At 44.0% G+C, this 16,739-nt stretch overlaps 1 protein-coding gene across 1 annotated transcript in view; it reads right to left on the bottom strand.

The window, feature by feature from the left end:
• Window positions 1-16,238, bottom strand: part of HAO1 (hydroxyacid oxidase (glycolate oxidase) 1) — a 25,056-nt gene extending 8,818 nt beyond the window's left edge. The window contains exons 1-2 of the mRNA XM_010081996.1: window positions 16,102-16,238; window positions 7,476-7,627 (exon numbers count right to left, since the gene is read on the bottom strand). Of these exons, the coding sequence (XP_010080298.1) occupies window positions 7,476-7,627; window positions 16,102-16,238 (289 nt within the window). The remainder of the gene's footprint in view (window positions 1-7,475; window positions 7,628-16,101) is intronic.
• Window positions 16,239-16,739: the final 501 nt, after the last annotated feature.

Here is a 16,739-nt window from a genome sequence, read left to right as displayed (position 1 = left end):
CCTGCTGAGTGTTTCGGGGCACAATAAAACAGAAGGACACTGTCGAGCAGACAACCTTCTTTAAAAGACTGGAGAGGGAAGCTCCACTGTTCTTTGCTTCATCACCTTCACTTGCCTGTCTTGTAGCCTGAAGGAGAGGGACCCCATGTCCATTCTGTGATCCCACACATAAAGCTTTACACTTCTGACAATAAAAAAAATAGAAGTTCTGATCTCATCGTGAGTGAAAGAAACACATCCCAGGTGGCAGTCCCCACGCAGGAGACCCCAAAAGTAAATACAGAGATGAGCTGGAACAACAGACAAGTGGTCTCCAAAGTCTGCTAAGGCCAAAGGGATGAGTGCTCATGCCCAATGTGTTTTGGCCTCTCCTCCTTTACGTTCAAAAAGCTGTGGAGTGAAATCACTCTGAGGTGTGGGCAGCCCCAAGGGTAAATGACATGAACAACCCCAGATGGGGTCAAGCAGCCACAGGCCCAGTGCCGGCTGCCTCCCTGGAGGAAATTCCCAACCTGGGCTGCACTACAAACCAGCGAGCCTCATACAACTATATTTTTATGAATCTCTCATTCTTTTTGGAGTAATCCATCACTTAATGTAAAATAAATGAAAATACCCTTTAAAACTCTGAAATATTATATAAAGCCATATTTTTCTTAGTCTACCCCAGTAGGCATATTTTTAATGTAAATGGACCTCTGTTTCAAAACATCATCTCTAGCCCATCAAGAAATTAAAAAGTGGTCTTTATGACAACATTTGATTAAATAAGGATTACAAGTCTCTTAGAGTGGAAACTTACGAACGGCTTATTCAAACAAATTGGTTTCACCCTCCCAGGGCCACCAAGCTTTCAATCAGTGGAAATACAGTAGCAATGAGCCAAAACTCTCTACATTGTAGCCGGTTCATTCCTCCCCTTAAAATTACTGAAAATAGTTCCCTCTCACAGATTAAGTACCTAGAAACGAGTTTCTTCTGAAGAACCCATGCTGACTGAATGCCCAAAGTCCCGTTAAAATCAGCTGTGGTGGGTTATCACAAACTCCATAATAAGTGATTTGCCCAATTAAGTCCATTAAGTGATGCTGAGAACCAAGGGATGCACATTCCTGTTCCTCTGTCAAATGCGAGCTCATGAATGAGAGAGAAGGTTGCTAACCCAGCAATTGCAAAACCCTCAGATCAGATAAGAGAAAAATGTTATGGTTCAATCTGCCTTTAGGTATCAATTTATTCTATTCTTACTTTTATTCTCAACTCTACCTCCATCGCCTTAAGGCTATAATGGTAGTTGCAAAAGCAAAAATGAAATTAGAAACTGCACAATGAAACATACTCAGTGAATGGAAGATTTAAAACACAAAATAATACCCTGTTCTTTCAACATGTCTTCTCTATTGCCACATATGCAGATAACACTTTCATCTTATTCAAGATCAGATTTAAGCAGTTTGGTTCCATCAGAGTTCAACTGTCCCAAAGTGGGTTACAGCGCTTTCATGAAAGCATACTCACAAAATTCCTCTTGTCTGTCCTGTAGACTTAACGATTCTCTGGTAAAGCACCAGCTCAACATTAATATTTTGGATCTGCATGGTCAAATTCAAAGTTCATGCACACAAAATTTTTCAAAGTTTTAGATATTCCGAGTTCCACTTTTAGTTGATCTGTGCTTTATCTTGATCATTTTTAAGCTTATTTTGATGGTTTTCTAGGTTTTCAAAAGCATATGATACATAGTCCTGAAGTGTTGCCAGGTTCTGGGCTTTTTCTTCTACCTCAAATCAGGTTTTGCTAAAAATATACTCCCACTAATTGCACATTTAGCTGCAGTTAAAGAAAACAGAAGCAATTAAGTTTCCTCCAACGACTTTATTTTTTACTTCAACTTCGGAGTGCTGCAAATACATCTGTTATTACAAATCAATACTAGATTAGTGTTGCCATGGGATGCTTTTATGGCAATATGTGACATTTGCTAGAGTTTAAACACCAGATTTTTGTAAACCAGCTTTCCTCATACCATTTCAGATTGCTTTTAGTCTTTTTTTTTTTTCTCCCAGGTCCTCCTTAAATCCCAAGCATTGCCAAAGCATACATTTTCTTTTGTACACACTGCAGGCTCCTGTTGAGATCAATGACAGTGCTCAGAGCATGGCATTAGCCGCACACCGGAGCCTTGAGAAGTTTTTTATATTGGTATGATAAAGCTTTGAGTTATTTGTACTCCACCTTGTTTCAGGGCCAAATGCACCTAGCATTGGGATAGGGGGGCATGCTTAGGAAAGGGGAGCCCCACAGCTGCCCTGAGTGGGCGCAGGTGCCTCAGCCCCACTGCTGCCTGTTCTTGGCCGAGGGAAGCTGCAGGCAAGAACATCTCACCAGGGAACATAAACCTCAATAAAATGGGGCTTTCCTCGTTCTTGCCCAGAGAAGCTGTGGATGCCCCATCCGTGGAGGTGTTCAAGGCCAGGCTGGATGAGGTTTTGAGCAACCTGGGCTAGTGGAGGGTGTCCCTGCCCATGGCCAGGGGGCTTGGAACTTGATAATCTTGAAGGTCCCTTCCAACCCAAACCATTCTATGATTCTATGATTCTTGGGAAATTCAACTCAAGTATTTTACATAGCAACAAAACAAGGCTGACTACGGGACAGGACCAACTTGGCAAGTCCACAGGAGAACAGAGCAATAAAATTTGTGAGCTCCTTTTTTTCATCCTGAAACCTCAGAGTCTCCTTCCCACCTCTGATGGGACATTACTCCATCAGCTGGCATGGGAAGGGTATGGGGTTTGTCCCTGTGGGCAACTCAGAGGCAAAATAATTCAGGTGAGGACACTGGAGAAGAGCTCAGTTTAAGCTCACGTATTTTGTCAGGGTTACCTTGTATGGGAATGGGAACTTGCTATTTTTCTCCAGCTGTGCAAATTCCCATCATTCCCTTTTAGGGGCATCTTCGAAGCACGGCAGCCAAACTGCCCCACTGTGGTCATTCTTCCCTGAATCCACCAGTGAAGCCACTGTCCCCAAGTTAGAGGCCAGAGGACATTACTTGGGATCAGTGTGATGTCCTTTAGTCACAGTGGTATTTCTCAAGAGAAGTAGCTCTGTTCTTGGAGCTGCATCTCCTAAGAAACGGAGTTGTTTAAAGTATTTAACATTACTCTCTTGATGAAACACACTTGGCTGAGAATTCCCCTGCCCAGTCTCACCTCACTTAGCCCTTACAAAACCCTGCATGCGAGTTGTGCCTACAAACATTTTGTTGACACAACGCATTTTGTCAGCTGCACAGGAAGACTGAAGGCAGCAGGGGAAAAAAACGCAGGGTCAAAATGGATCTGGCTGGTGTAGGAGGCCTGGCATGCCAGACTGCCTGCACACTCTTGCATCAGAAAGTCCCCTGGCCAAGCTGACCTCGGGGGGAAGTCAGGGCTAGGGCAGTCCAGGCCATGTTAGCCAATGTGAATATCATCTTCAATGACTCTGGAGTAGCCACATCTCAAAATTAACTTTGTTTTTTGTAACACCACATAGGTAACAGATGAATGATGGGCACAAAGTCCTGCTATTTTTGCTTTGGCTGAGCACAAAAAGCAACAAATCACAAAATCCCTCCTTCACAGTCATGGGCATGTCCAATGAGCACATGAACCTCAGCAGCATCAAAGCAAACAAAAAGCAGAGCAGAAGTCTGTTACAAGCCGAAGGAACAAAGGTGTTGCTCCCTCTCTGGTGAAAATTATAAAGCTGACAGTAACTCAACTAAGAAGAGGGAAGAAAAAAAGCTTTTCAGTCAATATTCCTGTTTTCTATTTGGCAAAGTAAACAGTGCAGTCACATCGCAGGTGATGGCGAAACCCTTCTTGCATCAGCAGTGACTCAAAGTTGTTTGAGAGGAATTGCAGAGGGTAAACATAAAGCCACCAGATCTGAGCAACTAGTGTTCAAAGTTTTCAAAAGATCTGGCCAAGAACACAGTCAGGCCGTTCAGCCTGATTTTCAGCAAGTCAGAGAGACGTCAGGTATTGCAATACTGCTTCTGGGCTAAAACACAAGAATAGAAGGCAATTGGTCAGTAAGAAAGCAATATAAACAGAATAAAAAACTCAATAAAATAATGGTGCATGTCCGCTTATAATCAATTATGGTTTAAAAAAATTGTTCTTTCTTGCTAAGCAGCCAGATGGTGCACAAGATTTTGGTGGACTTGAAAGTGGGTTCTATTTGCACTTGCAAGGAGGGCTTACTGAATTCAACATGGGGACCACGAGGGTTTGCAAGTGCAGCGTGAAGTCCGGATGGCAAATGAATGTCTTTGCATGGAGGCATAGGGAATCTTCTGATGGACCAGCAAAGAAAAAAGGAATAAAAACCCGAACATGTAGAATTAGAAGAGCTCTGTTGAAAAGTGTTTAGAGAACAGCCCTTTGCTCTTTAATGGTGGCTAAGATTATTCATCAAATTTGGCAAATATTTTTTGTTAAAGAGGTTGAAGTTGGAGTGGGAAGGATGAGAAAAATTCACCTAAGTCAAAATGTCATGTGTTGATATTTTCAAAATGGAAATGTTTTCTTCTGAGCTAACACTTGTGTTTCAAAACAAAACTATGGCTAAAAGCATTAGCTAGTAGGAAAATGAAATAAAACATTGTGTTTTGGATCAAATTAAAACATTTCAGTTAATCCAAAACAATTTTGCTCCCAATTGTTCAGTTTCTACTGAACAGAAAATCTATTATTTGTGAAATAGCCATATACACTGATGAACTACAACTAAAATGCTAGGGAATAGACTTGAAGAAAGACCTGGAAAAACTGGGACAACTGCCAAGGTCTGTAAAATTGTTTCAAGGACAAGAGAGTTTCCCTGTAAGGAAGGCCTCCAGGTCCATTTAGACATGTCAAAGAAAACTGAGGAGCAACCTTATTACAGCCTATATAGACAATATTTTTCCTTTTTTTTTTGTTTTGTTTTTGTTTGGTTGGGTTTTTTTAAGTCTAGCTAACAGAAGTATAAGTAAATCCAACATCTGGATTTGAAGCTGTACAAGTTTTGACCATGATTACAGCTTCTTCTGCTCGGAGCAGAATTTGCTAACCTTCGAAATAACTTAAGTTGCGTTGGAGGGCCTGTCACCAGCAACTTTTAAAATTACAATTGAACATTTTTCCAAAAATAAAGATCTTTTACTAATGAAACAGAATTGTCACTGAAGGTGTGTCTAAGACAAGCTGCCAGACTTTGCCCTGTTGTTGGTAAGATGCCTACTCCTCTCCACCACGTTGGTTGCTGCAGGAGAGCATCCCTCGAGGAGCAGCAGCTCCCAAAATCCTGGCAAGCCCCCAAGAGAGGAGTTTTGAGGGCAGGGAGTTTTACTTAATGAGACACACCATGACATGTCCTTGTCCCTAGAGGGGACAATTATGCTGCAACGTGCAGGCAAACCCGCTAGAAGAATAGAGCAGTCCAAAGCAAAATGCTGTCGCATAAGGGAACTGGAGCATCAGGCATCATTCTCAAAACACAAAAATGTAGGGACAGGAGTTGTTACTACTGGGAAGGGGCAAGATTCAGCCCATGGCATGCTTTTCAAGGGCCATCACAACAGCAGAGACACCACCACATGCATCACTCCCCACCCACTTGAGGCAAAGTCAAGCTTACAAAGCACACCGTGCTTTCCAAAAGCTGCAAGGCTATGGATCAGACCTTCTTGGTGTGCATACACTGGCGCAGCTGGAGTGAAAGCAGATTTAAAGCAACCTACAATCTGCTTTTTTGTATTTCAAAGGTATTGCAGAGTTTAAACTAAGTTGGATGTAGCAAACTCCCTGATCCCAAATGTCCCAATTTTAAGGAACCTTTGAGCCAAACATGTACTCAACAGCTAATCCCAGTCATCTCATCAGGTCAAGCCCAAAGCTTGGCACTGAATGCCCCACACCACCTCTGACAGAGCACAAAACCAAAGCTGTATTTTTTTTTCTACAAGAAATGCTAATGCAATACAGAGGATGTGATATTCATTACACTCTCCTTTGAAAGTGATGAAAAAATTTACCAGCTCCCGTGAATGTGTTTATTTGATCGCACATTCAAACTGTTGCCAATACACCAAGCTCTCCTAGCTTGAAAACCCAAGACTGTTAAATGCAATAATCATATGCTAAAGCTTGAAAATGTAAGTGCACAGAATTCAGAACATTCCAAAATTAATTTATCTACCACAAAGATAACTCAGCCCTGGTAGTCAGCCTTATTGTACCCCTCGACTTTCTATGCTATTACGCATTTTTGCCTTAAAACGTGTCGAGGCTGTAGCGTCGGTGGCAATTTTTGCTAAGGAACATCCTGAATTTCACGTTTCAAAGTCTTGCTCTTAACGTTGCATTAATATGTTTGCACTTAACAGCATAGTGCTTCAGAGTTGCCTCCCAGCACAACCTGGGCCAGAAATAAGCTGCAAGAGCTGCCAAAGGACAGAGCAGCACCAAGCCATCCCATGGCCACGGCTTCGCAAACCAATTCAAGGTATTCGAGCTCCATCATGTGGAACACGCCTGTACATACAATAGGAGTAAAATCTTTGGCTTGCTAAGGAATCTCTTGGGAAGGGGGAAAACGTACCCCCAAACATACCACAAAACTGGAGAAATCTGCTTTTACAGAGATCGCTGCTGGAGTTGTGCTGTGGCCCATCATGGTGCACATCGCAGTGATGTGGCTTTTAACAAGAATTGACACCAATTCCCACTGCAGGGTGGATAATTAGGCTCATTTCACACTAGCATTTGCTGCATTGGTCATGGAAACACTGTTAGACGAACAGTTCAACCCCCACAGGATTTTTTTCTTTTTTTTTCCTAAGTATTGCCTATTTGGGTTTTGTATCCTTTTGCACAGTCCAACGCTGTTTATATGCAAGAGGCACACCGTGTGAGCTCCGTCTCAGACTTTTTGTCATCCTGCCGCTTGGGTTAAAGGAATAAGAAACCATTTCACATCCCAATTCTGGCTAACATCTCATTTCTTGCAGCCTTTTAGGCTGCAGCCTCCGTGCTGGCAATGTCTTTGTGCAGCACTGAGCCCAGAGGGGCCCTTATCTTGCTGGCCCCCCGCGATGTGCTCAAAGAGCTCTCTTCAAAGCGAGTATTTTACCCAGACAAGCAAAAGCTCCGGAATTTCTAGAAACAGTTCTGTAACACGAAGAAAGTTGCTGTGACAGTATCTATAGTTATATTTATAGAATGCATAGAAAGATACAGAGATAGAGGTAGTTTTCAATTTTGTATTTCTTGCAATAATAAAAAACAAAACAAAAAATAAACCTCATTACTCTGAGCAGCAACTCAAACCCATCCTGGCCTCGGCATCAGAAGCAAGAAACCAAGCTGGGCTTCCCAACCAGCAGGCACAGTATCACCATGTTCCTCTCTAACTCCCTGCGGGGGGGACTTCACAGGGTTTACCTTTAGCAGTAGCCGTCTCTCCATCAGTGTGAGCCATACGCTGCATCGCAGTTGCTCCGACACAGACTGGCATGCTGATTTTCTGCCCTAAGACTGAAGTTGACAGGTCCATTACTGACACATCCCTGAGGACCCGGGGGTACAGCTTCCATCTGACATGGAGACAAAGAAAGAAAATAAAAAGCCTGCAGCAGCACAGTTATTTACAGTTCCTAATGGGCAAGAGCAGATTTTCCTGCTGTCAAGAGAAACATGGTGAAAGCTGTGCTGGAGCTGGAGCAGAACTTCTTTGGGTGACCCGGAGCTGCAGCAGGACCTACAGAATGCACAAAGCCAGGAGGGAGCAGGAAAGGAGGGACCGAAGTCCACACAGGGTGAAAAAGAACCTTTGGACATTATTGGCTGGTATAATTTAACAGAAAAGACAGGAGCTGCAAAATAATAAGGTTCATGGTGAGTCAGCCTCCCCAAAGGCCTTGGTGCAGAACTGGATGACAGAGGGTGTCTGGGAACAGGAGAAGTCATCAGTCCCCCTCAACTATTTCTCCTATGGACTAGGGAGTCGAAAGACACAGGATTTTTGGATAAAGACAGCCTGGGCAGCATGCTCAGCACTCCCCATCCCACACTAGGGGTCTCTGCAGTGAGACTACACAGAAGTGAGCTGCCACGCTTCTTCCCATGGAAAGCGGGTGGGCAAGATTGCTTCCCCGGCTTTCCTCAGCTTGGGGAGGGTGGAAATCCACAGCACCGCATCTCTCCTGGCCCAGAGAGAGGTCCTAGCCCTGGCAGTTGCTGGCCACTGTGCAACATGTGGTCCCTGGGACTCCGGCCACAGCCCCAGGGACAGACCCTGGTCCTGCAGGACTCCAGGCTTCCAGGAAAAGACCAAAGAAGCCACTGTAATTTGGTGCAGGAAAAGGCCGAATAGCACAACTGCTTTCCCAAGACAGCAAATTACAGTCTAGTCCTTGAACGATGTGGCCCAGCATCTGCTCAACCCTTCCTGACCTTGCTTTGCCTTCAATGTGTCTGCCAGAAACCACAACAGCCCAGAGCTGGGCTTTATTCTCCACTAGGATCTTCAGCCCAGGTACAAAGGGAAGCTGACCTCAAAACAGGGCAAATAAAACACACAAGCAGGAATTACAATTTATTGCGGTCAGGCTGGACACCACATGCTTGCACACACAGAAATTCACCTTTTTTCTCCCACATAACAGCATCATAACAGGATCGTGGTCCCTCTTATGGGTTCAACTAGACTACACCACAATATCCAAACCTGTATTAACAGGGTTGCATCCCTGGGGATGCCTGTGAAATGGGATTTTTTCTCCCCATCTGACAGCTGTCACAGCACAGCCGCTGCTACTACAAGCCACAAGAGGGTGTGCCCTGGCCAGGGCTGGCTCTCGAAACAGCTCTCTGCAAGTGGTAGTAGGATACACTTCAAGCTCTCATGAAGGCATCCCTCCCTCTGCAAGGACACTGATGGCTACTGAATTTTAAGTATAGAAAATAATTAAAAGTTTAAGCACTAGAAAGCCTGAGACTAATATTATTATTACTAGCAAGGAGACAGCAACTAGAGCCACTGTTACCCTCAGACTGTGCTCCAACAGCGAGTAGTGGTCAGCTCGAGTTTATGTATTAAGCTGACAGCTAGAAAAAAAGAAGAGACACAACCTCTTCATTTTATAGAAAGATCAAGAGACATTTCCATAAGAAGCCTGGGACAGAGTCAGGATGAAACACAAGTTTCTGAAGCCCTAGAGCGTTGGGTCATGCCCGCTCTCCAGGAAACACTCCCCAGGGAAGAGAAAGATGGTTATAATGCTTGGAAGGAGACATGTAGTTGTGGGAGTCAGCTGGATTATTTGATGCCAAGACACACACTGCAAGTATGTCTCCTCAGACTTGTTTTCAGGCTATTGTATCCCTTTGTTATTTTTCAGGGGAGGATAGGCTGAGGGTGGAACAAAGAAAACATGAATTTTTTCTCCCTTCTTCCTAATCCTCATTCTGAAGGCTTTCTCCCAGCTCCGAGACATCTTCTCCCAGCAAATATAAGGAAAACAAAAATCCTTTTGTAAACTTGCTTATTTTTACAGTCAAACTCAAAATCGTAAGGATGTAAAATATCTCTCCTCCCCAGCCTCCGAGTTTCTCAGCTGTCCCAGACCTGTCAGATTTTTACCTGGTGCAAACCACTGTCATCTCAAAGCACACATAGCAGGGTCAGTCCTGAGCTACCAACATCTCTGTAGTGCTTTTAGCTGAGGAAAGAAATAGAAGGAGCAAAAATCTTCCCAACAGCCTGTGCAAGAAAAATTATGCTGTTTCAAGCAGCAATAAACAGCTTCCTTCCCACTTGCCTTTATGCGCCATCAAATTATCCCAGCCATGAGCTTTTTGGGATCCTCAAGCTCATTAGCCTCAGATTTTAAGTGTAAATGTCTCTTCCAGTGTCTTCTGCGGCTTCTCTTCCCCTCGCACCTTATCAGGTCGTATCCTCTAGACCAACACCAAATCAAAGCTCATAACCAAGTACCTACTGGGTCTCACAAAAAACACCCAAAGGGATCACTAGCTTAGTATTATACTCTTTAAATAAACCCTGACCTTGCTTTGGAAACATGAGTGTTTTCAGCTGTGTGTTTTCTGGATACCTGAAGTGAGGCATATTTCTGGCCAAGCCATGAGGGAATGCCCTTAACGACAACAAGCAAAACCCAGGAGCAGTATTTCCCACGAATCGGAGCATGCATTCATTGGGCTGCCACGCACCACCTGCTTCCTCCAAGGCCTTGAGTGAAAAGATTTCCTGGATATTTTGTAAAAACATTTTTTTTTTCTTTTCCATTCATCTTCTTCTCATCACCCACATTTTTTTCAGCCAAGCCCACACCCTTGTGCTGCAATCAGCAATTGCAAGTGAGTGCATCTTTCTTCCCAGCTGGAAGTGGGGATATGCCTCAGTGGGGAAGGCAGTGAGCACTCCCAATTTAGGCAACTTCAGCTAAATGCTGGTTTGAAAGAAGGATGAAAAGAGAGGAGGGGGCATTAGCAGGTTTTTTTTCCTCTTTTCCCTTTGTTCAGAAACTGCAGATTGTAAATTATTTTGCAGATGGGTAAGAGAGATGCACTCACTGCTTTCCCCTCTCATGTTCAGCTGTGAAAAATGCTGACATTTTTGAACTGCAACACATTTTGAAGCAGCTCTTCTTGTTTCCCTTCCAAACCCGTCCTAAATAATCCCTTGGTGCTGCATCGCAAGTGGTGCATTTGGGCAAGGACATGCCGTTCAGGCAGTCTCCGTCCCAGCTCCAGCCCACTTCGCTACCTTCACCTCCTCTGCAGCTCCACAACCCATTCTAAGGGGCAAGCGCTCGTGCTGTGCAAGGCTGCTAAGTGCTTTTGCTTGAGGAGAATCGATTTTCTCTCGCAGGGTGTCTTACCATCCACATGGCAACTCTTTTCACAGCACTCTGCGAATCTGAGGTGAAAGACACTGCAGAAATGTAACGAAATTATTATTGCAAGCATTCCTTTCCTTTTCTCCCCCCTACAACTTCACATGCTTGTTTGACCCCAATCACATTCTCAGCCTTGCTTTTTTAACCAACATTTAAATTATTTTCACGCCCAGTAATTTTAAGGCCCTTAACACCCAGCTACAAGATGACAACACGTTTGCAGAAAATATGCATTGATGCTGTCACTGATAAACAAGGACACAGCAACAAAACACATCTTCTCCAAAGGCCACCGGGGAGTCAGCGGTAGAATGTGTCACAGCGGATTAGTAGAACTGTGTTCCTACACACAGAGACGTCCCCCTTCATTAAGACGCCGAAAGGGGAGATTTCAGATTGATTTCTTGAATGCCAGCAAGCTAAAGGCATCCCGACCTTGTCATAAAATGGTTCCTAGACAACTTGGGAGTGAATTGAACAGCCGGATGGCAGGGTGTGGGAAGGACACACAGCATTGGGGGACGCAGAGGAAATGCAAGGTGAATGCAGTCAGACATCATAGGGTGTAATGTATACTCTGATGCCCCAAATCATCATCTTGGCCTTAACACCTCACTTACGCTAGTACCGTCTCCATGTCTTTTGAAAACCATGAATAAAAACCAATTCTCTGGCCTTAGCAGGAACACACGGATATTGAAAGGTGAGCTCCGGTTCTCCACTCCAACCTCATTCCCAGAAGAGCCAGAAGCTAGAGGAGGGTCACTGGACCTGGTGTTAACCTCATCTTAAACACTGGCCTTTTAGAGACTTTTTATACTCTGGTATCTGATGACAAGTCCAAAGTACTTCATGCTCCTGTGCTGTCAAAAGGCCAGGACATTCATTTTTATGATCTAATGGGTATGGATTGCACTGCTCCAAAAATCACACAGGTCATTCCAAATGTATTCCAGCATCTACCAAAACTACCATTCATTTGCTAGATCAGTCTTTATTAATAATATATTTATTTGTAAATGCAACCATTCAGTTGCCAAAAAAATAAAGAGTTCACCAACAAACCCAACACTGATTTTTCTCCAAATACAATCCATCCCAGCAGTCTGTCTCACCTGAATAACCTTGTACCACAAAGGTATGGGCTAACAATTCATGCTTCTGGTTCAGTTTTGTGCTTTCTTCCATTTAAACATTTATACATATATCTAGAAATATTTAAATAAACTGTAAAAGTTTTTAACCAGGCTGAACCCTGCAACTAAGCTTCTGACAGCGGAAATCAATGGGAAACAAAACTGAGAGACACACAAGCACTGTGTGCAAGCCAGAATGAGAACCACTCCTGCATCCTTAACGGTTAGGCTATGCTTCTCCCAATAGCTCATCCCAACAGCAAAGAAAAAAAAAATATTTTAAAAGTAGCTTGTGTCAAACAGGTCGCATAAACCAAAATACTGTGAAGTCTTTATACCAGATTTCTACCTTTTCTAGACGTGTTGCCAGGAAGCCATTGCAAACATGGCTCAATGCACTATTAACCGTAGCATCCCATGTGCTAAGAAAACAGGAATCCACCACTGTGTGTTGTCCCCCAGCAGTGACGAGTGGGGAACACTGTAGCTATCGAGATTGAGCCCATGGATCCCTGTGCTCAACAATGCTTCCAAAAAGGTTCAACAGTCCATTAAAGGGGGTCACCTCGGCAGAGAGCAAGGTCCATCTGGCTTCAGGCAGCAGGTGCACACTGCTTACTGGAAATATTTCAGTTTGCAAATAGGCAGGTACAGAAAGGCACTAGAAATGTTAAAAGTGATTTAACTTATGTTTTCCAGTGCTAGATAAGGGCTATTTTTAACTTTGACCACTTTTTACTATCATCTCCCTCTTGTTATGGACAGATAAAAGAGCATATTTGTCCATGAAGCTGTAAATCACTATATTGGAGAGCAACAAAGATGGTCAGAGGGCTGGAGCACCTCCCCTATGAGGACAGGCTGAGAGAGTTGGGGTTGTTCAGCCTGGAGAAGAGAAGGCTCCGAGGAGACCTAATAGCAGCTTTCCAGTACCTGAAGGGGGCCTACAGGAGGGATGGGGAAACACTCTTGATCAGGGAGTGTAGTGATAGGACAAGGGGTAACAGTTTTAAGCTGGAAGAGAGTAGATTTAGATTAGATATTAAGAAGAATTTTTTCACTGTGAGGGTGGTGAGGCACTGGCACAGGTTGCCCAGGGAAGCTGTGGATGCCCCATCCCTGGAGGTGTTCAAGGCCAGGCTGGATGAGGCTTTGAGCTTCATGGCAGGAGGGGGCTGGAACTAGATGATCTTTAAGGTCCCTTCCAACCCCAACCATTTTGTGGTTCCATCCATGCTCCAGCCCATGATACAGGGAAAGCTGGTCAGCCCTGGCAGGTGACTGCAGCCGCGATGCCCACCCTCGCAGCAAGAGCTGCACTGGCACGGCAGTGACCAGAAAGGAGGGGACCGCACGTCTCCCCAGGTGAGCTGGGTTTCAGGCTCTGACCCCAGCTCTCCCACTGATCTGCTGGGTGACCACCAGCACATCACTGCACTTTTCTGGCTGTCAACAAGTTGTGTTGTTTGATGATTTAATAGAGTAAACCCTATTTGTCACATCTTTTAGATTTTATTAACTGCTTTTTTGGAAGACATTTAAATGTCCAAAAGCTACTGCAGAAATTAGACCTTGTTTTCTCTAAGACAAATATACAAAGGGAGGGTGAGCAAAGACAGAAACACAGCTTCCATCTCCTTCAAAACTTCACTGCTGAGGAGCAGGAACCAAGCATCAAAGGTCTTTTAGCCACATCAGGACCTGGCAAATTTAATTTACATCTCAGGCTATTCAAGGCACTGCTAATTAACATCTCCTTCAGTTCCAGGCTGCCTACAAGCTCCACACCTAAAACTGGAGGCTCTTATTTAAAATATGACAGATGATGTCAGCCTGAACCCCACAGGTAAGCAGCAAGGAGGTCTTCTTATCAGAGTAATCCACCCCTGTGGTGGGAACCACCTTCAGAGCAGAGCTGCTCTTACCTTACCACTAACATCCAGCTCCGCTAATACCAAAAACAGCAAGTGGACATACCTAGATTTTTGTTAGCCTGTCTCTGGGCAGTAGACATACAACTTTTGCTTAATCATGATTAGCCATAGCAGTTAGTAGTAAAAAGTCCCTACTTCTACAGTTTATTGCCTCTGAGCACCTCTTTTGAGTGTCCATTCCTTAACATCTCATTTTGTTTTCATGAGGGCAAATAACATCTGGAACATCTGTGCATCTGGAAGCACACAAACACAAAAAAACTAATAAAAAGTAGGTGAGCACTACTACATCCCCTCCTGCTCCTGTTTACTGCTCCAAGCCGAAGCAGTCCTTTGGCTTGTGTTTGCATAGCACCAAGAACAAGGGGATTTCCAGTCTGTGATGGGGGATTCCCAATAGAACTAAAAGGTCTGGAATAAGTGGTCACAGTAGACATTGATTTTCTTCATCTCCTAACATTATGAACCTTTTCTATATGCGTCCCTAAAATTAGGGTTTAGGGCCGATTTCCAAGATCTGGCTATTGAGATCCTGTTAAATTAATTACTACTGAGTTTCCTAGGGCCTTAACACAGTTGCATGGGGTTTCCAGCTGAATTGCTCATAGCCTGGGGAAAGGCAACTGTCCCAGTAACCAGGATTGCTGCTCTAACAGCAGAAAAGCAAAAGTGGAGAAGGAGAAAGGCTGAAGACAAATTGGAAAAAAATCTTGTTTTGGTTTGTTAGGCTCAGAAGGATTTAAGACAAAGCCTTTAGAGATTAGCAAAGACAAGTGCAGGAGGGTTAAATGTTTGCACCAACATGGCACCCGAAAGAAAGAGAAGCCAGCGGCTATTTAAGCAGTTTGACTAGGCTCAGCTTGGCTGAGGCAATCAGCCTCCAGCTGCCTTCTTTGCTCTGCGACACCTGGGCTGATGCTGTAGGGCAGAGCAGCAGCAGAGATTCAGGGGAACCGACTGACTTGAGTTTTGACACACTTCCACTGAATCCGACAGCAAAAGCTGGCTTACGTTGTGTTGACCCTGTACTTCTGAGACAAAGGGTGATATAAATCCAGGTAGAAATTACTTTACAGTTTCATCAGCTGCTTAAATATTTGATCTGAAGGACTCTGTAGAAAATTTATATTAACAAAAGAAATAAAATGCAGGCAAAGGGGAGAGGGACCTGGGGGTCCTGGTGGACAGCAGGATGACCATGAGCCAGCACTGTGCCCTCGTGGCCAAGAAGGCCAATGGCATCCTGGGGTGTATCAGAAGGGGGGTGGTCAGTAGGTCGAGAGAGGTTCTCCTCCCCCTCTACTCTGCCCTGGTGAGACCCCATCTGGAATATTGTGTCCAGTTCTGGGCCCCTCAGTTCAAGAGGGACAGAGAACTGCTGGAGAGAGTCCAGCACAGAGCCACCAAGATGATGAAGGGAATGGAGCATCTCCCTTATGAGGAAAGGCTGAGGGAGCTGGGTCTCTTTAGCCTGGAAAAGAGGAGACTGAGGGGTGACCTAATCAATGTTTATAAATATGTAAAGGGTGAGTGTCAGGAGGATGGAGCCAGGCTCTTCTCTATGACATCCAGTGATAGGACAAGGGGCAATGGGTTCAAGCTGGAACATAGGAGGTTCCACTTGAATATGAGGAAAAACTTCTTCACGGTGAGGGTGACAGGGCACTGGAACAGGCTGCCCAGAGAGGTTGTGGAGTCTCCTTCTCTGGAGACATTCAAAGCCCGCCTGGACGCGTTCCTGTGTGATCTGATCTAGGTGTTCCTCCTCTGGCAGGGGGATTGGACTAGATGATCTTTCGCGGTCCCTTCCAATCTCTAACATTGTGTGATTCTGTGAAAGCTAAAAAGATGCTAATGGATTTTAGGGACTGCTTTTTGGCAGAAAACATTAGGTGGAAGAAGGAAAGAGGAAAGACAGTTCTGAAAATCAATTATTTGAGAGTAATTTTGAGAAAAACAAGAAAGTTTCAGAAAAACTGAGTTTCGTTCACACAGAAAAATCTATTGCACCATATGTACTAATAAAGCAGAATTTACACCCTCCACCTCCCACCCCAGCCTTAAATCATCCTCCTACCTTGAAAATGCTGCTACATTATCTGCTAACGTTTCCTGGTCATCTGCTCCGGATTTGTAATAATCATACACTGATTTTGGGAGAAATTTTTTAGCATACTCTTCAAAATCAGAAATGCAAACTGGTTTTCCAGACATGTTTGCAAATGTCACAGGGTTAGTTTATTCCTGCTTCCCTATCTTTTAAGCTCTGTATTTTTGTCTGTAAATCATTAATAGAGGACCTCATCAGGATTTAACTTACCTCCATGCCAAAAAAAATACACCAACTTCTTGTGTCATATTGGACTTCAGCACCACTTTTCATTTCATGTGGTCAAGGCCACCCAGAACATAATGGCATAAAATATAGCAAAAATAAAGAAAATTAATCAGCAAGGAAACATATGTAGGTGCAGCATGCATGACTTAAACCTGCAGTAACAGGAACATACGGACTCTTGTGTATGCCTTTATCCAAAATATCCAGGAGACTAAAACAAGGAGGATACTGTTTATGCCCCAAAAGCAAAATCCTGATTTAGATGCTTTATAAAAGCAGGTCCCAGCCTGAACATTTAGGACAACGCCTAACATAAGTGGCTTTCCTGTTATTTCCATTAAAATCCTGGATACCAAGTCAAGTTGCAGGGACCCAGC

The sequence above is a fragment of the Pterocles gutturalis genome, unplaced genomic scaffold (genome assembly GCF_000699245.1).
Source record: "Pterocles gutturalis isolate BGI_N339 unplaced genomic scaffold, ASM69924v1 scaffold9464, whole genome shotgun sequence".
In the NCBI taxonomy this organism is placed as follows: Eukaryota; Metazoa; Chordata; class Aves; order Pterocliformes; family Pteroclidae; genus Pterocles; species Pterocles gutturalis.
The sequence above is the reverse complement of the archived record's forward strand: the minus strand, read 5'-3'. Positions and strand labels throughout refer to the sequence as shown.